The sequence below is a fragment of the Panthera tigris genome, chromosome B1 (assembly GCF_018350195.1).
Source record: "Panthera tigris isolate Pti1 chromosome B1, P.tigris_Pti1_mat1.1, whole genome shotgun sequence".
Classification (NCBI taxonomy): Eukaryota; Metazoa; Chordata; class Mammalia; order Carnivora; family Felidae; genus Panthera; species Panthera tigris.
This window is the reverse complement of record NC_056663.1, coordinates 79218260-79243354: the sequence shown is the minus strand read 5'-3', so window position 1 is coordinate 79243354 and position 25095 is coordinate 79218260. Positions and strand designations below refer to the sequence as shown.

The 25095-nt window shown below is 37.7% G+C and overlaps 1 protein-coding gene across 4 annotated transcripts in view; it reads right to left on the bottom strand.

The window, feature by feature from the left end:
* Window positions 1-24042, bottom strand: part of PRMT9 (protein arginine methyltransferase 9) — a 38249-nt gene extending 14207 nt beyond the window's left edge. The window contains exons 1-10 of one of the 4 annotated variants that reach the window (XM_042983816.1): window positions 22705-22874; window positions 21582-22183; window positions 21167-21315; window positions 16537-16773; window positions 15504-15671; window positions 13175-13277; window positions 10384-10490; window positions 6408-6600; window positions 4039-4222; window positions 517-1234 (exon numbers count right to left, since the gene is read on the bottom strand). In XM_042983816.1, the coding sequence (XP_042839750.1) occupies window positions 517-1234; window positions 4039-4222; window positions 6408-6600; window positions 10384-10490; window positions 13175-13277; window positions 15504-15671; window positions 16537-16773; window positions 21167-21186 (1730 nt within the window). In that variant the 5' untranslated portion in view covers window positions 21187-21315; window positions 21582-22183; window positions 22705-22874. Of the gene's footprint in view, window positions 1-516; window positions 1235-4038; window positions 4223-6407; window positions 6601-10383; window positions 10491-13174; window positions 13278-15503; window positions 15672-16536; window positions 16774-21166; window positions 21316-21581; window positions 22184-22704; window positions 22875-23625 lie in introns of those variants that run through there. The other 3 variants (XM_007091752.2, XM_042983817.1, XM_042983814.1) reach the window with 3 other exon arrangements.
* Window positions 24043-25095: the final 1053 nt, after the last annotated feature.

Genomic DNA, 25095 nt, shown 5'->3' with positions numbered 1-25095 from the left:
TTCAGCTCAGGTCACGATCTCGCGGTCTGTGAGTTCGAGCCCCGCGTCGGGCTCTGGGCTGATGGCTCAGAGCCTGGAGCCTGCTTCCGATTCTGTGTCTCCCTCTCTCTCTGCCCCTCCCCCGTTCATGCTCTGTCTCTCTCTGTCTCAAAAATAAATAAAACCTTAAAAAAAAAAATTTTTTTTTAAAAAAGATGTGATTTGATTTTTCCCCATTTACCCTGAATGTCTTATCCGTTCTTATAGATCTCTGCTTAATTCTCTATATCATACATAGACAGTCCAATCTCAAAGCAGGCTCTCTTCTTCACACCTACAGAGCAGGGATTCCTTTAGACCAAAAACAAAGAGTAACGACATGCACACAAAGAGAAAGGCATAAAGTCACATGTCCTGAAAAGCAATGCTTAGAACATACTATGATCATAACTCATCTGTACAGTTATGCCATTGAAGAACTAAAACAATTTATATTAATTTAAGCTCAAAATACAAAAGTTGCATTTTGTGTTTTACCTGGATATTGCAGCTTTTTCCATTATTTCCTGCTGAATGAGCCCAGATGGCTCAATGACATCCAGTATAATTATACTCCACAACTTGTCTGATTTTGGCCTTTGCAACACAGCAGATTCATCTTCCACGTGTCTCAGCCAAAACTCAAGTGTTTCTTTAGGAAAGTGATTGGCTTCAGATATGAGGTCCAGAGTTATACGATGTTGGTCTTTCTCCACAGAACTGTAAGGTTTAACCTGCCCAAGTGTGCCAGCAATTATGGGCAGAATGGAGAAGCCTTCGGAAACATCTAACACATAGAATGGTTCAGGGATGCTCTCTTCTGAATTACTCTGTCCACTTCCACAGCTCATCTCGTTATTCTGGCAGTGAGTATCCATGGCCTGACACAGTTTCTCTGGAGTCAAGGAAGACAACACTTTTCTCATTGCCATTTTAAAGCTTTCATGATAGAGGTTGTTATTAAGCAAAGCAATTTCTGTGGATTCCAATATACATGTCTGCTCCATAGCATCTGGTTTGCTGGTCTGAAGGTTAGCCAGGGCACTACAGAGTTCAGCTTCACTTCCTAAGGAGAACAAGTCTTTATCCTTGCAAAAATCTTTTCCAACATCCATTTCATGTTCTGAACTGAAAACACTGATATTCTGGATTCTTAAGTAACAATCTTGACAAGACACTTCCATCATCACCTGGTCCCCAGATTTTATCCAGTAGTCTCCATAAAACAGTAAGAAAGAAAGAAAAATTGTAATTAATATATTTATAAGTCTAAGAATCATACAAATACTTCCACCCTCCCCTCATTTTGAAATCACTACAGGAAAGATTACATCTATTGATTTAATAGAATTAAGTGAATCAATTTATTCATGTCCTACAAAAAAACTAGGAAAAATCCCTACAGCTTTACTTAGTGAAAAACTTAAGTTTGAAGATTCAATTAACTAATGGCATAATAGACTCAAGAGCTCCATTATTGGACCCCAACTATTAGTTTTATAGTGCCTTTACTGCAATCACTAGGTATCATGTCCCCATATTACGGAGTGGGGAAAGGGGTACAGGAGACTCCGAATCCTCTTCAGTAGTGAAGCGAATAACAAAGATAAATAAAAGCCAGGGATCAATACCAAATCTCACTTTAGCTTAAAGGAGCATTCTTTTCTCTAACAGCAATTTCCAAAAAGAACAAGGCAGCATTCAATAGAACCTTGTCAGTAATATTTCTGTTTATATTTAAATGTTCTTTCATGTTTAGGAATTTGATAATATAAGGAAGGACTAAGTCCTACAATAAAGAGTGTATCAATGGTCTTATCCATGAACTTTCAAACTTGGTAAAACTTTAAAATGTGCATGTATAATAACAATTTCTTCTTATCAGTATTTAGATATGGTTGAAAATACAAATTATTCTTTTGTTTACACATTTAAAATGTCCTTTCCCTAAGAAGGATTAAAATTTTTAAAGCCCATCTAAGTTACTATAAGAAAGTTAGAATAAACAAAATAACAAATGAAAAGATGTGCAACATCACTAATCATCAGGGAAATGCAAATCAAAACCACAGTGAGATATAACTTCACACCTGTCAGAATGGCTGAAATCAAAAACACAAGAAACAAGTGTTGGCAAAGACGTGCACTGTGGGTGGGAATACTGTGGAAAATAGCATGGAGGTTCCTCAATAAATTAAAAATGTAATTACCCCTGCTGGGTATTTATTCAAAGAACACGAAAACACTAATTCAAAGGGATACACACACCCCTATGTTTATAGCAGCATTATTTACAATAGTCAAGGTATGGAAGCAGCCCAAGAGAACACTGATAGATAAATGGATAAAGAAATGTGGTATAGAAGAGAGGTGGGCTGGGGGATGGGTTAAATAGGTGATGGGGATTAAGGAATACACTTGGTATGATGAGCACCAGGTGATGTATGGAGGTATTGAATAAGTTTAAATAAAAACTTAGAAAAAAAAGATGTGATATATACATACAATAGAATATTACTCAGCCATAAAAAGGAATGAAATCTTGCCATTTGCAGCAATATAAATGGATCTACAGAGTATAATGCTTAAGAAATAAGTCAGTCAGAGACAAATACCACATGATTTCATTCATACGTGGAATTTAAAAAACAAACAAACAAAGAAAAAAAAAGAGACAAACCAAAAACAGACTCTTAACTATAGTGAACAAACTTATGGTTACCAGAGGGGAGGGAGGTGGATGGATGGGTGAAATAGGAGGTGAGAATTAAGAATATATTTATGATGGGGTGCCTGGATGGCTCGGTGCATTGAGCATCTGACTCTTGATCTTGGCTCAGGTCATGAACTTATGGTTTCTAAGATCATGCCCTCCATCAGGCTCTGCACTAACATCATGGAGCCTGCTTGGGATTCCCTCTCCCTCTCTCTCCTCCCCTCCCCTACTCACATGCATGCACATGCATACATAATCTCTCTCAAAATAAATAAGCATTAAAAAAAGAGTATATTTATGATGAGCTTGAATACAGAATTGCTGAATTATCACATTGATGATCTGAAACTAATGTAACACAATATGTTAATTATACTGGAATTATAGTTTTAAAAATAAAACAAATAAAGAAAAAATGCCACTTACTGAGTGCCAGTTGCTATGATAGGCATTTTACATCCATTATCACTGATAATCCCTACAACAATCCTACCAAGTAGGCAGCAGCATCCCATTTTTATACATCACATAATAACAGCTCTGAGACATAACCAGCAAGGCTAGCCAGAGAGTCAGTAGCAGTGCTAAGACCTGAATCCCAAATCTACCTGACTGACTCCAAAAACACCATACTAGCCACAACACTATACTCATCCCATGACTTAATGGTCTTGCCAAATTAAATCCTTGACTAGGAGACTAAACAGAAATAGAAACTTATTACCTCCCAGTTTAAAACAGGTATAATTTTTCTATGTAATACAACTTACGTGAACTACACTAAAACCCATCAAATTGCTGGCAAAAAAATTTCTACAGAAAAATATCCTTAACATAGAACTTCTCTAAGGAAGTCCATGAATTTATGAGCCCTCTAAAACTGTAAAATGTTGTTTATATGTGTGTGTATGCATTTCTATGACTCGTGGCTCCACAAATGCCATCAGATTCTAAAAGCAGGAAGCACTCCTGCACTAGTACTTTTCTACCATGTTCTATAAAAAATGGACTAGCATTCTATTATCTGCTGATAACCAGAGTAATCAGAGCTGAAGAAATGATTTAACGATAGACATTTTTGAATGGTATGCAGCAATTATGTTTTATTCTCTTTTCTTAACTATATATATTAACTATTTAAAACTACTTTTTAAAAAAGAAAGTTCTGAAAAACTTAACCAATCTCCCTCAACTGGAAACTTCATATTCAAAGTAAATTTTCTTACACTGATTGAAATGCTTAGAAGATTAAAGCAACAAGACTAAACAAACACACCAACAAACAAAAATTAGACAAGATATACCTGCAAGGTCATGGACGGGGTAGACAGCCTGTTCCCAACATGTTTCCTCACTAGGACTTGTGGATAAACTGTGTTCATCATCAAGCTGGAGTACAAACCAAACCACAATAGCATCTAGTATGCCTTCTTTAATCACAGGAATACCAATTTTACCAGATTTTTTAGTTGCAAGACTTTTTAATTCCTGACAAAAATGTAAAAGGAATGAAAGCGGTTTATATATGCAATATATACATGCCCTACTATTACATCTCTTTCCATTTCTGTAAGTTCTCAGATCTGCCCAGCATCACTGGGGGAATCAGTATCTTGACACACCTATAGCCATTTAAGGCACACTAAATGAGAAGCTCCAATCTACCACAGTGGAAAACTGTGGAACTATTAAAAACAATGAGGCAGAGTGAGTGGGTGGCTCAGTCAGTTGAGCATATGACTTTAGCTCAGGTCATGATCTCACAGTTCGCAAGTTAGAGCTCCACAAGTTAGAGCTCGCAAGTTAGAGCTCCAGCTCTCCGCTGGCAGCACAGAGCCCACTTTGGATCCTTGTCCCCCTTCTGTCTCTGTCCCTCCCCCGCTGTGCACAAGCGTGTGCACGCTTTTTCTCTCCCTCAAAAATAAACATTAAAAATAAAATGAGGCACATACATAATACTGATGTAGAGACAAATCCAGGATATACTGTTGAACGAAGGAAGTGAATGGCAAAGAAATAGGGATTGTTTTTGAAAACATGAGCACATGAGTGTGTGTGTGTGTGTGTGTGTGTGTGTGTGTGTGTAGAAACACAGAAAAGCAAGTCTCAAAAGATATACTTCAAATTGGTGATCTGAGAAAGTAGGACCTAGATTTAAAAAAAGGAAGGGGTGCCTGGGTTGCTCAGTTGGTTAAGTGTCACACTCCTGATTTTGGACGCTCAGCCTGGAGCTCTGAGCTGCTTGGGATTCTCTTTCTCTGTCCCTCCCCCAGCAGCATGCATGTGTGTACTCTCTCTCAAAACTAAATAAATAAAGCTTAAAAAATAATAAAATAAATTAAAAAGGAAGACATATACTTTTTCTTCTGTTCTTCTGTATTACTTGAAAGTGTTAAAACAAGCAGATGTTACTTGAAATTTAACTGTGGCAAAGAAAAATTAATGTAAACTGTGGCAAAGAAAAATTAACGTAAGAAAATCTCAAAATAAGGACAGCTTTGGGGTATTTAGCAACTATAATCATGTTGATCCCTACTGTACAGTTGTATCAGAAAAGAAATGCTCTTGAAGCTCAGCCTCAGTAATCAATGTCAAAGTGTTAATGTAGCTCCAAACCACCTCAAGAAAAATCTAGTAACAATTAATAGGGGATTAAATTATATTAAATGCATTAAATTATAAAGATCTTAGGCTAAAATGACCTTCACAAAGTGTTCTGCGCTCACGCAGGTTTCATCTAATCTGACTTAAAGACCTTCAGAGAAGGACTTGATGTGACCTTTTTTCATTTCCTTAGGCACTTCCTTTGTGTAGCACAGCCTCCCACCACCTACCAATACACACACACAGACACTTAGGGCCATCAACTTGTCCTGGTTTGCTCAAGACTGTTCTAGTTTTTTTTTTTTTTAATTTTTCTTAATGTTTATTTATTTTTGAGAGAGAGACAGAGTGAGACACAGCACGAGCAGGGGAGGGGCAGAGAGAGAGGGAGGCACAGAATCCGAAGCAGGCTCCAGGCTCTGAGCTGTCAGCACAGAGCCCGAAGTGGGGCCCGAACCCAGGGACTGCGAGATCATGACCCGAACCAAAGTCGGACCCTCAACCAACTGAGCCACCCAGGTGCCCCAAGACTGTTCTAGTTTTAAAAATGAAAGTCCCGTGCCTTGGGAATCTCTCATTTTTGGGCAAACTGATATGGGTGCTCGCCCTAATACACATACAATCTAGAGATCTGGATTACTGTTCATTTCAAGGAATACTGTTAACTTAAAACGACAGTACAACATTGAGAAAAGTCAGAAAGCTCTAGGTTATAACTCTTGCATTCACACCTGCATAATCTGAGGAAAATGAATGTAAACAAAAGTTCTCTCATCTGTACAGCCCAAGGATAAGTATAACTATATTGCAACACTGTTGTAAAAGCAATCTAAGAACACATGTGAAAGCACCCGGCACATTATACATTCCCAACAAACTTTAGGGATTTTCTTCCTATGTATTTAAAGTAAATAATTTCAGAAGAAAATACTGGCTACCATTTAATCATTTTCCTTACATATAGTAAACAGAATCCCATGCAAACTCATAAAATAAGACTGTTCTATGTAGTACTTTAAACAATGCATGAAATTTAATGCTCAAAATTGTAACTTTTTTTTTTTTTTACCTGAAGATTGTTGAAATCTACTGTCATAATTTCAAAGCACTCTGTCAAAGCCAAATATCCCCCAGGAACTCGACTCATCTTTTCAGTTGTATATGGTTCCACTGTCTCTTCAGTATCCACAGAAGAACAAGCTGGACTCTGAAATTTCACATTTGTTGGTAAACAGATCCCAGCAACATCCTTAGTACACACCCTGGTAAGAGGGAAAATGAGAAGCGGAAGGGAGAAAGATGGGGTGGTTTTTTTTGTTTTTTTGTTTTTAGAATTGAGTCGAGAAAAAATAAACAAAAATGACATAAAAACTTTATTGGCAAAGGTTTCTTAAACACAATACATACACAATCACTAACTATAAAGGAAAACAAATGAAAAATAGATCTACATTACAATTAAGAACTCTGTTCATCAAAAAATACTCAGCTTTAAGAGAGTAAAAAGGCACAGGGGCGCCTGGGTGGCGCAGTCGGCTAAGCGTCCGACTTCAGCCAGGTCACGATCTCGCGGTCCGTGAGTTCGAGCCCCGCGTCAGGCTCTGGGCTGATGGCTCGGAGCCTGGAGCCTGTTTCCGATTCTGTGTCTCCCTCTCTCTCTGCCCCTCCCCCGTTCATGCTCTGTCTCTCTCTGTCTCAAAAATAAATAAAAAATGTTGAAAAAAAAATTAAAAAAAAAAAAAAAGAAAGTAAAAAGGCACATTGAGTAGAAGCAATTTATAATACACCTATTCAACAAAGGGCTCGTATCCAAAATATATTTTTAAATTTCTACAAATAAAAGAAAAACAAAAACGGGCAAAAGACTTAAACAGACAGTTCACAAAAGAGCATATCTAAATGGCCAAAAAGCATACAAAAAGTTGCTCAGTCTCACTAGTCACCAGGGAAATGAAGTTAACATACTGCACAACCACCAGAATGGGGAAAAGGGAAATGTCAGTACCAGGTGTTGGTGAAGACACACTAGGATCTACACTAGAAGTCTAATACACTATTGGTAGGGGTTTAAAATTAGTAAGACCACTTTGGAAGACTTTTCTTAGTACCTACTCAAGCTGAACATACCCATTCTAGATTCATTCTTAATATAGGAACCTGAAGGTATGTGGCTTTTCTACTTCTGGGAATACAGCCAACAGAAATTCATGTATACAATCACCAAAAGACTGTCCAAGAATGTTTATAATTGTACTACTTCTAATAATCAAAGAACTGGATATAATGTAAATATCCATCAACAGTAAAATGGGCAAATGTCTTGGTATATTTGTACAGTGGCATACCGTACATCAATGAGAATGAACAAGCTACACACCAGTGGATATGGATACTGAAAAAAGGCCAGGCACAAAAAAAAAAACCATTCTATATGACCCCACTTGTACAAAATTCAAAACAAGCAAAATAATCTATGATGTCAGAAGTCAGGATAGCAGCTATGGTGTCAGAAGTCAGGATGGCGGGTTTCTACCTAGGGACTTTGTGGGGTGGTGGTAAGGTTCTGACCATTGATCTGAGCATTAGTTACACAAGTGCATCAACTTCATGAAAATTCATCACACCATAAATTTATGGTTTATGCACTTGCTATAACAATGTTCTGATGTCAATAAAAGTCTACACTGAAAAGAACACTTCATGAGCATTTAGCAGCACAATTTTATGAAAAAGAAGGGCTCCAGAGGAGCCCAGTGGCTCACTTGGTTAAGCATCCAACTCTTGATTTCAGCTCAGGTCAAGGTCGTGAGATTGAGCCCTGCATCAGGCTCTGAGCTGAGCATGGGGCCTGCTTGAGTTTCTCTCTCTCCCTTTCTCCTCCCCCTCTAACTCTCCCCTGCCTGCACAGGCTCACTCTTGCTCTTTCTCTCTCTCAAAAAAACAAAAACAAAACTCCGATCTTCTCTCATCTCAGAGGTATTCATTTATTGGTCTATCTGCCCTTACAGGGTTGAGGTTGAGTTGTGTACTTCTAGAAATTATTTTATTATACTCTCAAAAGATGAATGAAACTATTAATGATTTTAATAACTCAGAAGTGCTACAGAAACAAAAAGGATATGACAACTTACTTTTAATTTCTTATAAAATACATGAATATAAATTTATCAAAACTCATGATCACATGGTTGATGGGTCCAAGCCCTGCGTCAGGCTGTCAGGCTCTGAGCTTATAGCACAGAGCCGGATTGGATTCTCTCTCCCTCTCTCTCTCTCTCTCTGCTCCCCCCTGCTCAGGTGTGTGTGTGTGCGCTCTCTCTCTCTCGCGCGCTCCCTCTTTCTCTCCCTCTCTCTCTCTCTCTCTCAAAATAAATAAATAAACTTAAAAAAAAAAAACCATACCACAGGGTGCCTGGGTGGCTCAATCAGTTAAGCATCTAACTCGTGATTTTGGCTCAGGTCATGATCTAACGCTCATTTATTCCTGGTGGGGGGGGGGGGAGGCAGGGAGGGGCAGAGAGAGAGGGAAGAGAGAATCCCAAGCTGGCTTGGCATTGTCAGTGCAGAGCCCAATGTGGGGCTTGATCTCACAAACCGTGAGACCATGAGCCGAGCCGAAATCAAGAGCTGGATGCTTAACCAATTGAACCACCCAAGCATCCCAATAAGAAATTGGTTTTAAAAAATCATGCAGCATATCTATTAACATGAAGAGGCTCACAAAGAAAAAGCATATATATTTATTGATATTTTTAAAACAAAATTAAATTTATACACACATACACATTTACTTACAGAGCTGACATTCAACCAGGCACACTAATTCAGCCTATCTGCTAATTAAGGCCACTGTTTGGCTGATGCTCTATGCCCTACCAACCACTAAACATTTTTACTTATCACCCCGTAACATGCATAGAGAATAAGGAAGAATATACAATAAAGATGAACAGTAGTTATCTAATGGTGAGGAGTTTAGGATAATTTTTATTTTCTTCTTTTACTCATCACTATTTCTTAAAATAATTATATGTTATGTTTACTACTATTAAGTTATAGGAAGGGGACCTCTTTAAAAAGTCCTAATAAGATAAGGATCAGTATTTTAGCAAGATAAAATATTTTTTAATGCTCAAGAAAAAAAATAACCAAGAGGCTTCTATGACTAAAAATATTTAATATCACATTTTCACTTGTGTCATATTTGATAAGTAAATCTTAGAATTTCCAGAGCAGAAACTTCCTAAAATTTCATTCTACATAACCACAAAACATTATAATATCAATAAAGTTTTTAAGAAGAGGAAATAGGAGAAATAAATTAAAATAAATTATTTTCACACTGGAAATTTTTATTTCACTTTCATCTGAAATCAGTCTGAACTTAATATTTTTCTATATGAATCTATCACACATCAAAAAGATACCTAATTTGGGGTGCATGGGTGTCTCAGCTTGGGATTCTCTCTCTCCCTCTCTTTCTCTGCCCCTCCCCTGTTCACACACTTGCATGCTTTCTCTCTCTCTCCCTCTCTCTAAATATAAACAAACTTAAAAAAAAAGGATACTAAGTTGTATCAAAATTAATTTTCCACTAAAAAATCTAAAGCTGGTTTTAATTCTTTCTTTAAAAGAAAGAAAGGGGAGCTGGTGGCTCAGTGGGTTGAGTGCCTGACTCTTGATTTCAGCTCAGATCATAATCCGAGGGTCATGGGATTATGGGCCCTGTGTTAACCTCAATTTGACTCGTGCTCCATCCTGAGAGTGAAGCCTACTTGGAATTCTCTCTTTCTCTCTCTCCCTCTGACCTTCCCACATTCACACACTCTCTCTCAAATTAAAAAAAATAATAATTTTAAAAAATTTTTAAATAAATAAAAGAAAAAGGCAAAAAGGGAATTAAGACTGGAATACACATCATGAATTTAAAGGTCACAAAACTACAAATTCTCATCCAAATAAATATTCCCTAAATAACCTTTCAAGGACAGTCTACTCCTTAAAATTACTGTTTTCTAATATTTACTACTTAAATAATCACTTACCTATGATGTCTTCTTATTTCTGCACATTCTACTGCCATTCCATATAGAACAGCACTTGCTGGTATAACTTTCCCATACTTTTCACAATTACCATTTTCACCTCTGGTCTAAAAATATAACAATAAAAATTATATTCAGTTATATGTATGCAAAAATATGTGTGCATGATTATGAGAAAGAAAATTAATTTTTAAAAAACCTTAAAAGCAATGGGTAAGGATAAACAAGTTAAGGAACTTTTTCTTTAAAAAGCTTCTTTTGGGGTGCCTGGATGATTCAGTTGGTTGAGCATCCAACTCCTGATTTCGACTCAGGTCATGATCCCAGGGTCTTGGGATTCTCTTAAGACTCTCTCTCTCTCCCTCTGCCCCTCTTATGCATGCCCTCACTTACGTACTCTCTCTCTAAAAAAAAGTAAGTTTCTTTTGTGGGGCACCTGGCTAGCTCAGTCAGTACAGCATGTGAATCTTGATCTCAAGAGTTGTGAGTTCAAGCCCCATGTTAGGTACAGAAGATTGCTTAAAAATGAAATCTTTTTAAAGACTGTAATTAAAAGTTTCTTTTGTTAACTAGACTCATGGTGATCATTTCATAATATATACCAGTTTTGAATCATTAATTCTACACCTGAAATTAATGTAATGTTATATGTCAATCACACCTAAATAAAGAAGTTTGTGTAAGTATATACACATACAGTGTGTGTTTATATATCATGTATGTGTGTATATATATGTACACATACATTGGAATATTAGCCATAAAAGAGAATGAAATCTTGCCATTAGCAACAACATGGATGGGTCTAGAGGATATAATGCTAAGTGAAATAAGTCAGAGAAATACCATATGATTTCACTCATATGTGGAATTTAAAAAACAAAAGAACAAAAAAAGAGACAAAAAACACCCTTAAATACAAAAAATAAACTGGTGGTTGCCAGAGGATAAATGGAGGGGGGGGGGGGGGGGGGATGGGTGAAACAGGTGAAGGAGATTAAGACTACACTTATTATGATGAGTGCTGAATAATGTATAGAATTGCTGAATCATTATATTGTACACCTGAAACTAATATAACACTATGTATGTTAATTATATTTGAATAAAAACACAGTATTTAAAAAAATCAAAAACAATGAATGGGATCCCATGTTAACACTAACTTTATTTTTTTTAAGCTTATTTTACTTTCATTGCTATATGTATGTGTGTGTATACATTAATTTTTTTCATCAGTACAAATAGGAAAAGGAGGGTAGCTAGGAAGTCTGTATACAGCAACAAACTGTTGGGTATGGCTAACAGAGAAGCCAAAATCACTAATTTTTTTTTAAATCATTATTACCTAGTTGAAAAACAACCTCTCTTCTTTTTAAACTTTAATTAGGTATTTTAAATTCAAATCATTTTCTGTAAATAGTAAATTCTTGTTAAAAGCCTTTCATTCACATTACCTATTACAAAAACCAAATCGACAATTTGTGGGCCACATTAGAGGATTTCATTGCAAAACATAAGTTGGCAATTTTAAGAGTTGGTCCTGTCCAATCAATTGGTACGTAAAACATATACAAAGCCAGTTACCAATATCCCTTTTGATAATTTGCCAAACTCCAATCAGTGAGGGCTGTGAGACTGAAAGCACTTCCCTTTCTCAACCCTACTCAAGAATTCCACAATGCCGGTCCACAATGTAAGCTTAATTACCATGAATTCCTTCCTGGAGTGTTTTTGCCTGAATACCCCATTTGGGTACACAAGCGTACGTTATATGATTAAATGTGGTTTTTGCATGGATTTCTTTCCACCTACAAAGTATACACCTTGACAGGATGTATAGTAAAACCTTGGATTGCATATAAGTTGTTCTGTGAATGTTCCACAAGATGAGCAAACATTTTTAATAAATTTTAACCTGATAAATGAGCAATGTCTTGTAACACAAGTAGTACATGACACCGAACATCACATGATCACAACTAAGCCAATGGTTCTTCTTGCTCTCTCTCTCTCTCTCTCTGCGGGATTATGGGTGATCGTCTCCCATGCTCAGATGCTCCATCTCAGGCCGCAGTGTTTGGCAGAAATCAGTAATTTTTCAGAACGTTGGAAGGTGTCCACAACTGGCACTAGTGTATTTTTTGTCACTTTATAAAGCACCTATGGATAGTCCTTCGCTTTTCCACACAAGAGTAAGCTTAGGAATGCTTTCCTTCATTCTAGGTCAAGATGCCTACAGATATAGACCCTTTCCTCTGTTGCCTTATTGCCAGTTACATTAAATACAGTATACGACAAGAATTTATTGATACTGTAGTCAACATCTGTATGAGCATATACAATGGCTCCCATGCAGAAAAAGATTCCACTGAGCCAATAGATAGCAGTGATACCATTACTGACAATGAAAGGCACCCTAGACAATAACGCTCCTCTCTCATCTCCCCCACACCAGCCATGAAAGTTTTCGAAGGTAAGTGCAGGTTATTTTTCTTTATATTTCATATTTTCTTTATTATTTTGTATTATGCTACAGTAACGTAATCATTTTTGTATGAATATTTTTGTGTTGTGGGACAACTCATCTGAGTTTCCACTATTTCTTATGGGGAAATTCACTTTGATATATAAGTGCTTTGGATTGCAAGTATGTTTCTGGAATGAATTATGCTCACAAACCAAGGTTTTACTGTATTTCATACTGCTTTGCAAATACATGAGGGGTTCGATAAATACCTATTGCAATAATGAATTCTTAATCAAATTTAAGTGTTTTCATGCTGCTTACCTTTGGCTGCAAAAGTAAATGCTCCCATGCATGAATTAAACTCTCCACAATTCCTTCTCCAAATAAACCTGCATCGACAGTTTCTGTTACAACTAGGGACACTCTATAGAATGATTTTTTAAAGATATATGTAAGTAAAATATCATGCTATTTATGTAAAGATTTCAAAGCTGAGAGAAGAAAGGAAGAGTATATTATAGAAACAGTCCATATATAAAATTTTCTAATACATTTCATTTTTTATTTTCTACCCACAAATCTTAAGGAACTTGACTCTACTGTTCCTCAGGCTCCTCTGTTCTCCACTGACACCTTCTGGGGGTGGAGAGACGCACAACCTTCCCTTGACCCTGCTACCTCCTCAGGCTCTTCTTTCATTCCCTAAATCCTTAAGAGTGCTTCATAGCCAGTCCCCTCCTTGATGTCAATACTCCATAAAAATATTGTCATAAATAATTCCCTTACTTATCAAGATGATTCTTTCTCAGGTCTCATTTTCCTTAATCTACAAACATGTAATGTATATGAGAAGGCCTCCCTCTCAAAATCCTTCTCTTCCTTCATTACCCATGTTTACCTCTTATATATTCATAGGTCTCTTGTTGCTTCTTTTGCTTCACCTACTACCTGCGAGTTATCACAAAAGAGCCACAGAGCTCTGATCTTTTGACTGTTCTTTCCTTCTAGAAAATTTCACTCAAAGACATACCAAAATAATTCCTCTCTTCTCTGAACTTCTTTAGCACTTATTCCCAGTATCATTTATTTATATAGCTAGAAGATAAAGAAAAACTTCATGAATATTCCTTATCTTCCTCTTTTGATTGTGGGCACCTTGAGGACTGAAATAACTTTGGTATCCTCTACAGGGCCTAAAGCCAGTATTATACAAGTCTACAAAATTTTCGATATTTAAAGGCTGCAAACATATAGAATGTTGAAAGTATCCCAATCATCTAGTCCAACATCTTGATGTCTCTAGATTTGCTCAGGGCCAAAATAAATTATAACAGAGTCAGTATTAGAATCCATATCTCCTAATTCAAAGCTGTAGGTCCTTCTACCACACTCTCTGTGAGAGAAATGAAGGTTAAATTAAAGTAACTGATTCATACCATGGACTGAATTGTGGACCACCAAAATTCATAAGCTGAAGCCCTAACCCCCAATGTGACTACATTTAAGGATAGGGTCTTTAGGAGGTAATTAAGGTTAAATGAGGTCATAAGGGTGGGGCCCTAATGTGACAGGGCTGGTTTTCTTATAAAAGTGGAAGAGACACAGGCACTCTCTGTGTCTCTTCACATGCACAGAAGGAAAGGAAAGGAATACAGCTGTCTGCAAGCTAGGAAGGGAGCTCTCACCAGAAATCAAATTTGCCAGCACCCTTGATCACGGACTTCTAGCCTCCAGAACTGTGAGAAAATAAAAGTCTGTTGTTTAAGCCACCTAGTCTCTGGTATCTTGTTAGGGCAACAAGCAGACTAAGATAATTCAGGAGACTGCTGATTTCTGCCGCAACAATCTAATAAGACTTCTTTCATGCAAACAAATGTAGAGCCCATTAAAAAGTGAATTATGTATACAAAAATACTATTATACATATCGAAGAAGACTTTTAAAAATCATAGTCCAAATGACAACAGATGATAAAAAAAGTCATCTTTCAATATAAGCTGAACTTAAGATAAGAAGACAGACCACCCAAGAGAGGTAGTAAAGCAAGTGCTACATAAAGAAAGCTCTGTCTCTAAAATAGTGTTGGACCAGATGATATATAAATCCATTCTAGCTCTAAAATGCCATCAGCCTTGTGATATAGATCAAAGCAAGATGACATACTAAAAAGCCAAGACTTATGAGACAATATTCAAAGCATCTGAAGAACCCAGGCCAAAATACATGGACAGCTGACACTTCCAAAGCTTTCATTTTAGCCAAGGATAACACAAAATGTGAGAAGTCCATCAAGCTTGATCTACTCACGTATTATTTTTAACTATAACTTTTAAATAGTTATTGACCATACAGGAAGTATTACCCATTTTCACAAACAGAATATTGAAATTAACAAAAGTAAGGTAACTTGCTAAAGGTCAAGTTTGTTAAATTGCTTGGCGCAAAATTTTTTCAAGATCTTTAAATATTTTTTATCAAGAATATGACATTATGAAAATTTATCTTATGCTAAATGATCCTATATCGCTGTCTTTACAATATAAGGGTTTTAGCATTTTTATTTGGGCTAGAAGCTATAAATGTGAATATCTAATTTTTTTAAATAAAATAGTGGATTATAAAAACTAAAGTTATATATATTGTATAGTACCTTTCAGGAATGTGTTTTGGAATCTCTATGTCAAGTGACTTCATATGTAAGAGTTTGATTCCTGCTTCCATCTTGTTTGCTGCTACTACATCACAGGCAAGTTCATACATGGTCTTGGATAACTCACAAGCATATACTGAGTGTGCTCCAGCTTTTTTAGCAAACATGCTGCAAGGAAAAAGGTGCCCCATCAAGAAAAAATAATCCACTATGGTTTTTCAAATTTAATGGAATCATAATGTTAAACATGGGGTTTTTCTTTTATTCTGTAATACAACCATTATTCATTCCACATTAAAAAATGACCCAGGGGTGCCTGGGTGGCTCAGTTGATTGAACATCTGACTTTGACTCAGGTCATGATCTCACAGTCTATGGGTTAGAGCCCCACATCGGGCTCTGTGCTGACAGCTCAGAGCCTGGAGCTGCTTTGGAGTCTGCGTCTCCCTCTCTCTCTGGCCCTCCCTTGCTTACACTCTGTCTCTCTGTCTCTCAAAAATAAATAAACATTAAAACAACAAAATGAACCAATATTCTTATTAAGAAACAAATCATACAGGGGCACCTGACTGGCTCAGTCAATGGAGCACGTGACCCTTGATCTCGGGGTTGTAAGTTTGAGTTCCACCTTGGGTGGAGAGATTACTTAAAAATAAAATCTTTAAAAAAACAAAATAGAAACAAACTATACAATAAATCATGACATTTATGTTTTTAAGAAGATACAACTGGCATGAAAAATATCAATAGGTTTTAACTTAGAGAACTAGATTCAACCAAAATATTAATGCAAAAAGTACTCTAAAAAGGCATTCAAAATTTCAATCATAACCTCAAATTCTCCTTAGTAGTTATGTCCAGTTCTTGATAAATTAAAGTTACAGTAAAAAATACAATAATAGTAGTTGCATGAATAATCATAAGATGATTAGAAATAAAGTAAACTGTTTCAATTCCACTGTTAAATTTTCCATATTTGGCAAAAGCTTTAATTTACCTTGGTGTATATAATTAAAGCACAATTACGACAAACCTTAGTATTCCAGTTCCTGCTCCAATGTCCAAAACACTCTTGGACCCCAAACAAACTGCATCCTGGATTGCTGCATTATAAATTGTATTCCGTTTGGTGTCATTAAGCATGATAAAGTGCCAGCGTTCCACCAACCAGTTTGCAACACGATAAAAATTCTCCTTTGCATCATTGAAATCTGGGTTTAGTTTCACTGCTTTATGGAAATACCCAGCTGCTTCATCTCTAAAGCCCATTCTGTAGTAAAAAATGACAGAGAAAATATTCAATTACTATGATAGCAATTACTGTGCCTTTATCCATGGCACTCATCTGGCCTAAGAATCCCTCTCCAGTACCCCAAATCCTACTCAACCCAAGCACCATCTCCTTTTGTAAGGACTGCAATCCTTGATCACTTCTTTCCTCTCTGAACCCTTATTGTATTTATGCATTCTAGGAGACAGACTATAAATTTACTATTGTAACTAAAGTATAGTAGAAGCTCTCATAGTCCTCTTCAATTTAACCAACCCACTAAAACATGATTGCTTTCTAAAAACCATTCCCTGTGTAAAACATATCAATGCCTATAGCTAGTAGGCTCCTCGCTGGTGTGCCTGCATACCTTTTCTCTCAGCAACTGAATGAATTATCAAGAGTCGGTTGTGTTTGTGGGGTACCTGGGTGGCTCAGTAGGTTAAGTGTCTGACTTCGGCTCAGGTCATGATCTTGCACTCCGTCAGTTCTAGCCCCACGCTGGGCTCTGTGCTGACAGCTCCGAGCCTGGGGGTTGCTTCAGATTCTGTGTCTCCCTCTCTCTCTATCCCTCCCCGCTCCCTTGCGCTCACTCTCTCTCTCTCTCAAAAGCAAATAAACATTAAAAAACAATTTAAAATAAAAGAGTCGGTTGTATTTGCTGTAAGACCAGTTTACACCAGTTGTATTTGTTATTATAATTACATATTTTAATTAAATATTACAGAAACTAAATAAATTATGACTGCAAAAAGAGAGCCACTGTTTCTGAGGACACTTAGCTAAATAAATGCTTTGTAAAACATCAGAGGCAAATCACCCAAAAAACTGCTACTGAAGTTTATGTAAGCAAATCATCAATAAAAAGGGAGAAAACTTCCAAACTATCTAGAAAAGTGCTTCTTAAACATTCTGTGGTGAAGAACTCATCTCCCCTTTTCTAAATATCTAATATTTGTAGACCAATACAGTCGCACTGCATGTAATTAGTATGCAACTCACACATCAGATTTCACCCAAACTGGTCCACATTATTTTCAAGTGAGTTTCATGATCACATGCTTGGGATTACAGCGATGTCAAACTGCTATATACATTTCTAAACACTTCCTCTCAATCTCTATACTTATCCGTCACTAACTGATAATTTGTGGACCAGCACAAGTGTGTAGTCCATAAGCTGAAGAGAACTGAGCTAGTAAAACCCTTTTACACTCATACTTCTTCAGAAGAACCTTTAAGCATTCTGTCAATTTTAAAGAAACCAAATCAGATTATTAATTCTACGTATGATTTACATAAAAAAAGACATTCTGGAATTTCAAACAGGAAACTGCATGGGCAATGGCCCTATGTCAAATGATACACACTCATGTTTTAGGTTAAAATAAAAGCGTTTAAGATTAGTATCTGCTAGACAGAGCTATCTTAATCTGCAACTGACATTGCACACAGTACAATACAAAACACATTGGATGTAATCACTGCTTGGTGAGAGACAAAACTAGCAATGGATATTTTAAATTTTTAAATATCAACAATCTATTGAATCAATGCCACACCTGCCCCTAATAATTTCTTGGGGTTTATGCTTCCCTGAAGTTTGATTCTTAATATATCATTGTTTTCTTAAACTGTAACGATAATCTGAAAAATGTATGGTACACTCAAAATATATCTCATACTGATAGACTCAACAATGTGTCAGTATCAACAAACTATGAAACCACCTCTTTTCTTTTAACTAGAAAAAAAAAAATTACCTTCCCAATTAGGAACTTAAATGTTTTGTTTAAATCTGATGCTACTGGACTAACATAAGGTTGTAAAGTTGAGACATTCCAGACACAAATTTCATTTAATAAACAAAAGGAATAAAGGAAAGGAAGCTATCATTTACTCTGGAAATCTTTTTCTCCCGGAGCAGTGATTCTTTCAGTGGGAAGTGAGTGATCCACTCTTTGATGAGGAAAGTAGGACAAAAAGCTAAGAGCTACTGTTGTAGAGAACAAAGATAAACTATATAGCAAAAGCCGCATTCACACTATCACAACTGATGAAATCTCAATGTCTAAATTAGAAATTTTGCATAATTATATCTCCCAAAAGCAAACAAGCATGGTTTTTTTGTTTTTGGGTTGTTTTTTTTGTTTGTTTGTTTTGTTTTTTTTGTTTTTTTTGTCTCCGAATTGGTAACTGCTCAGACTAATATCCTGCAACAACAGGTCACCAAGTTAAAATCTGTCAAAAGTGTGTAGAGCTCCAATTTTCTGTTAAATTGAGTTTATCCTTAAAGATAAGTTCTAGGATGTTATGATAATAACATGTGCATTACCTGGAAATAAATTGAATCCCATAAAGTAACTCCTCTTTCATGGACTGAAGAACTAAAAAAACTTTGAAATTAATGGGGCACCTGGGTGGTTCAGTCGGTTAAGCAACTGACTCTTGGTTTCAGCTCAGGTCATGATCTCACCGTTTATGAGTTCAAGCCCCACCTCAAGCCCTGTGCTGACAGCGCAGAGCCTGCTTGGGATTCTCTCTCTCCCTCTGTCTCTGTCCACCCCCCTCCTGACTCTCTCTCTCAAAATAAATTTTAAAAAAATAATAAACTTAAAAAAATCTTTTAAACTAAATTTCATTTAAAGGAAAAGTAGTTGGGGCACCTGGGTGACTGACCGAGTGTCCGACTTCAGCTCAGGTCATGATCTCACAGTTCATGAGTTTGAGCCCTGCGTCAGGCTCTGTGCTGACCGCTCAGAGCCTGGAACCTGCTTCAGATTCTGTGTCTCCCTCTCTCTGCCCCTTCCCTGCTCATGCTTTGTCTCTCTCTGTCCTTCAAAAATGAATAAACGTTAAAAAAAAAATTAAAGGAAAAGTAGTTGCTAATTAATACAGATGGGAGTCTATGTAACAGGATCAGGTTAGCTGTTAGTGTGAACAAACAAGTGTCAGTTGACAATCTGCCTTATTTTCCCGGTTATTATCATACTCTACAATTAGAAACTATCAAATATTTATCTCTTAAAGGAGTACTCATTTCACTTCCCAGGCCATGTTGATTAAGACTATTAAACCATATAGCAGCTACCTCTCTGAGACTAACACACTTTGATAAAGGCATTTCTTATGTATAACTTTTCATTGACTAAAACTTAACATGACAAGATGAACAAAGCAGTAATACTAGAGGAAACTGCTGGAACATGTAAAATTATCTTACTATATACAGTAGGACATTATCATGGCATTTCCTAAATAAGAAGTCTTTTACTTTGTACAAAGAAGTGACACCAGATTTATTAAAACAAATCCAATACAAAAATTTTGGGTTTTCATCAGTTTTCCTAATTACACAGTTTCTATGAAGAATAGACAGAAATTCCAATGGCAAGTTTTCAGCAAGATCCAGAAAACAGAATTACAAGTTCCTTGGCAAGGCATCAGAGTGACTTCACTGCCACCCTGCAGCCCATGGCTGTGTCCTCTCCAACAAGGTCTGAATCTTAGCCAGGTGGAGGGAACTCTTCCTTAAATATTATATCCTAGCCCTAGGAGCAGTGGCTGTGTGGTATATGATTTAATGTTAAAACTGTTCTGTTAGTAAGTCGGACAGAGAAAGACAGATATCACATGTTTTCAATCATATGTGGAATCTGAGAAATTTAACAGAAGACCATGGGGGAAAGAAAGGGGAAAAAACAGTTTCAAACAAAGAGGGAGAAAAACCATAAGAGACTCTTAAATACAGAGAACAAACTGAGGATTGATGGGGCGGGGGTGGGGGGAAGGAGGCAATGGGTGATGGGCACTGAGGAGGGCACCTGTTGGGATGAGCACTGGGTGTTGTATGTAAGCAATGAATCATGGGAATCTAATCCTGAAACCAAGAGCACACTGTAAAAACTGTATGTTAGCTAACTTGACAATAAATTATATTTAAAATAAGAGAAATTTTGATTGCAGATCAATTGCCTTTATATGCTGGAATAAAAACACTTTCATCGACTGAGAAGAATACATCAGAATATTCAATCTGGATCACTTTCGATAATCATACGTTCCCGAGCATCTTGACTTTTTTCTGTATAATGTTTATTACTTTTCCTTATCTGTGTCATTTCTTATGGGTACATTCACAATTGTTTTCTTATATGAAACAAAAGTTGGTGTAATAAAAAAATGCTCTGTTATTACATGTTATATTTGTGATTCTTATATTCTTCTGAGTTCTCTTTATTTTTTACCAGCCAATCATTCATTACTCTGATCCCCTGTCACAGTTGATAATTCTTTATATTAAACTTTCCCTTTCAAATTACTGTGTGATTTATCTCTGATCAAGACTGATACAGAATAATTCTTAACAAATAACACTGAAATCACTACAAACCTGAAGAGGTGTTCCCCCATACTATTGCAAATCACTTCATCATCAGGAAACAGTTCCAAAGCCTGCTCATAACAACCAAGTAAGTCTTGTGTTCGACTGAGAGCATCGAGCTCTTCAGCCCATCTGAACAGTGTATACTGAAAAGTTTCCTGTGTAAAAGAGAAAACAGTAATTTAGTCAATAATATAAATGATGGAAGAATATACAACACTGGTTGATAATTCCACAGAGTACAGAACGTAATTACTACTGACTGATCACTTCAAAGTTTGTTTAGCTTTAGTAGACAGTTTGCTAAATAAACAAACGCATAAATGAATTTTACCACTTAGGTGGCAATAACATGCAGAATTAGACAATTTGAGCACTTTAAACTCTCTCCATTCTTAGCTATCATATCAGATTCTCCACCTACCTCTCTTTTGTGGGCTTCTAGGTTTTAGAAGTTGTTTTGCCTTCTTTGTTCATCCATCTCTATCACCCGTTCTACATCTACATCTCCAATCAAGACCCTCTCTTCTGAATCTCAGACACACAGACACAACTTCCTATTAGTCATCTCAACAAGGGACTGCACCCTCAGCCACCTCAAACTCAGCACAACTCAAGTATTTCCTGAGCAATCAGTATGCAAAGAACTGGGGCTAAAATACAGCAATGAACAACATAAATCCTATTCCTATCCTCACACAAGCCCTGTAGAAAGAAATTTAACATACAGTTCTTTAAAAATTCAAAATGCTCTAAACTGAACCTATTATATTCCTCTCACACAGGATCTAAGGTTAAGGTACCACCAAACCTCAAATGACTAAGTCATCTTATAATGCTACCTTAACTTCCAATACAATTAGTTTCAAACCCAGTCAATTCTGTCTCAACATCTTTAACTATGTCACCTCCTCTCCAACCCACTGTTACAACAGTCTGGCCCTTATAATACTTTCTGGACTACAGTAACAGCATTCCCTCTGTCACCCTAGCTCCAATCTCACTTCTCTCCAGCCATTCTCCATACTACAACACAGTGGAAAAAAGGGAAGGCTTTAGTCATTCCAGTTTTTATCATGAACACAGTTTACATCATCTTCAGAGATTTATACAGAAGAGTTGAGACTTATAACTGAATCTTGATGAAGTTTACTAAAGAGAAAAGGATACGGAGGAAGACCTACAGTATCAGGAGAAAAAAGTACGGATGATATGAAACGGATAAGAGAATTTATAACTTGGTGTGACTGAAGTGTGGGCATAGGGAGTAGAGTGAGTAGTAGGAAATACGACTAAAGAAATGGCTCTTTCACAAACGCCCACATGAAGGAATATGGACTTTGTTCTACAGGAAACAGAACTAGTTTCTGAACCCTACTGAACACGAGGCATTCAAATACAGGCTTTAGATATACTTTTAATACACATTAAGTATCTATTTAAAAAGATACTTTTAATACATCCTATTGTATTGTTCCTAAGGTTAGGAACAAAGAATTAAAGAAACAGCACTTGGGTTGATCAATCATTATTCTACTGCTGCCTACCTATAAGAACAAACCGTATCTCAACATAGCACTTTCTCCTCCTTAGGACCAGCTGCTCCTGAAATTTACACTAAGTTTATGTTAACTACAACCATCTAGAGGTTACTGACATCTAGTGGATAGATATCAACAATGCGGGTAAACATTCTACAATGGCGCAGGACAGCGCTCCACAACAAGAATCATTCCATCCAAAAAGTCAACAGCGCTGAGGTTGAGAAACGCTAGGTGAAAAAAAGCAAAGTAGCTTGAGGCTGAAAACGGAATACAAAATTTAGTTAAATAATTTTTATAAATTTAGACTCTAAAATAACTTGGAAAAACTTAACTATTACATATAGAACGATCACAATCCAGTAACTGAAGCTTAAATAATGCATCATCAAATGACTACTTTATAGTAGCTTATTCCCAACTTTATTCAATTACAGATACCCACGACATTCCTTCTGCATACAAGTGCAAAGGTGCTGAGGCAGGGACATGCTAGAATTAGATATAGGAGGAAGAGATCACCCTCGGCCTCATTTGCAATATGGCCTTTAGAATTCTGAGTAAGGTGGAAGTTTTGAAATAGATAAGTGGCATCGTCTGACTTGTTATGAAATGCTCACCCAGGCTGTGTTGAGACAGGTTGCCGGAGGAAGCCTAGTTATGAGCCTACACCAACAGCCGACAGATGACTGAGGCTTGAACAGGGGTAGTAAAGGAGAAGGTGGTGAGAAATGGTTAAGATTTTGGATACATTTCAAATATGGAGCCGAGAGGATTTTTTTGATGGGCTGGCTGTGGGTGTGAACAAAAGACATGTCAAGGATGAATAGTAAATATTAACAGCAACCACCAGCCATTAACCTTAGCCACCCCTCCCAATGGAAAAACACAGGATCTGCCAGCAAGTGAAAGAAGGGACATCCTCACCTTCACGTCCTCTTTCAGCTCCGGCGCCAGGCTGAGTACAAGGAGGTAGTGGGCATAGGCGGTGCCAAAGTCCTGGGCGCTCAGGCAGTGCTCTGCGCTCTGCAAGGACCGCGACACCAGCCGGTCGCGCCCGACTGCCCCGGCGCCACTCCGGGCACCCCGGCGGGGCCTGGGCCGAGAGTTCGGCATGACAGAGTCACCGCCCTGAAACCTAAGCTTGTATAACCAAAGTGAAGATGTTTTACTAAACGGAACGAGAAAACGGTCCCGTTGGCTACACTTCCAAATGACTTAAACAGAGCGCGAAAACCGGTAACATAAAGTTATGCCTGTGCCCGAGGTGTGCGCGCCCACCTTAGCCAGGCAAAAGCCCCGCCTCCTCCCTGCCAGGCGGAGTCTGCGAGTCAACCCGGCAAACTGCAGACACCAGCCCAAGGCGCACGCCCAGCGAGCGTCAGTGCGCTTGACGTGTGCACGCCGCGGTCCGCCCCCTCCCCGTGGAAAGGGAGGCGCGAGGTGGACGGGGCGCCTGCGCGGAGGGCAGCGCTTTTAACGGTCTTGAGGTTCTTGCCTTCCTCTCCCTCGCCTCGCTTCCCCTTGCGCCGAAACCGGCGTTTTCTGTCCCTTCTTCCTGGCCGTCAGAAGTGTGTGTGTATGTGTAGTGTGTGTGTGTGACTTCGACTGCAAGACCCGACTCTGCAGATGCAGTTAGCGCGTTGCTGCACCCGACCGTGAGGGACATGGGTGGCTGTGAGGAGGTCAGGCGTTTGTGGTGATGTTTTAAGATATTTGGATCGGGATGCCTCATCTCAAAATGGCGAGACTGAAAAGAGCCCAAGGTTAACAAACGCACCCTAGATGTAGTGGAGCAAATGCTTTCACAGGCGTTATTTAAAATCATCCTCACAAAACCCCGTGAGGTGGGCTTCTAAATCACAATCTTAAAGGCGGCAAAGGGGACATTCTGAGAAGTTACTTGCCCAGTATCACAAAACTGGGTAGTGGGAAAGGCGTGACTCAAACCCAAGCTCTCTGTTATTTTAAAACGAGTTTAGGATTTATTTCACTGTTCGATGGGTCACCACTGTATACTGGCTATATTAATAACATAGGAAAAAATGTTCTACCTTCAAGTGTGGCCCCTAAGGGATGGATTCAAAACTTTAAAAGGGGAGGGGGGCGCGTGGAAATTACAGCTGAAAGAAGTCATTTTTGTCCTCATTTTCAAACATCTCAGTAGTGAATATTTTACTTAACAAAAAATAAGACCATTTGCATATCTAACTTTGGGGGGCTCCTACCATTTTCTGCCTTCTCTATTGATCTGATTATTTGAACCACTCTTCCTCTGGGCACTTACCACTGTAAACCCTAATCAGTTCTTCAAAGTCCAGGTTACTAGATTATAATCTCCTCCTGCAGTCAGAAAGTTCCTCAAAGGCAGTAACTGTTCTTAACCATTTTTGTAAG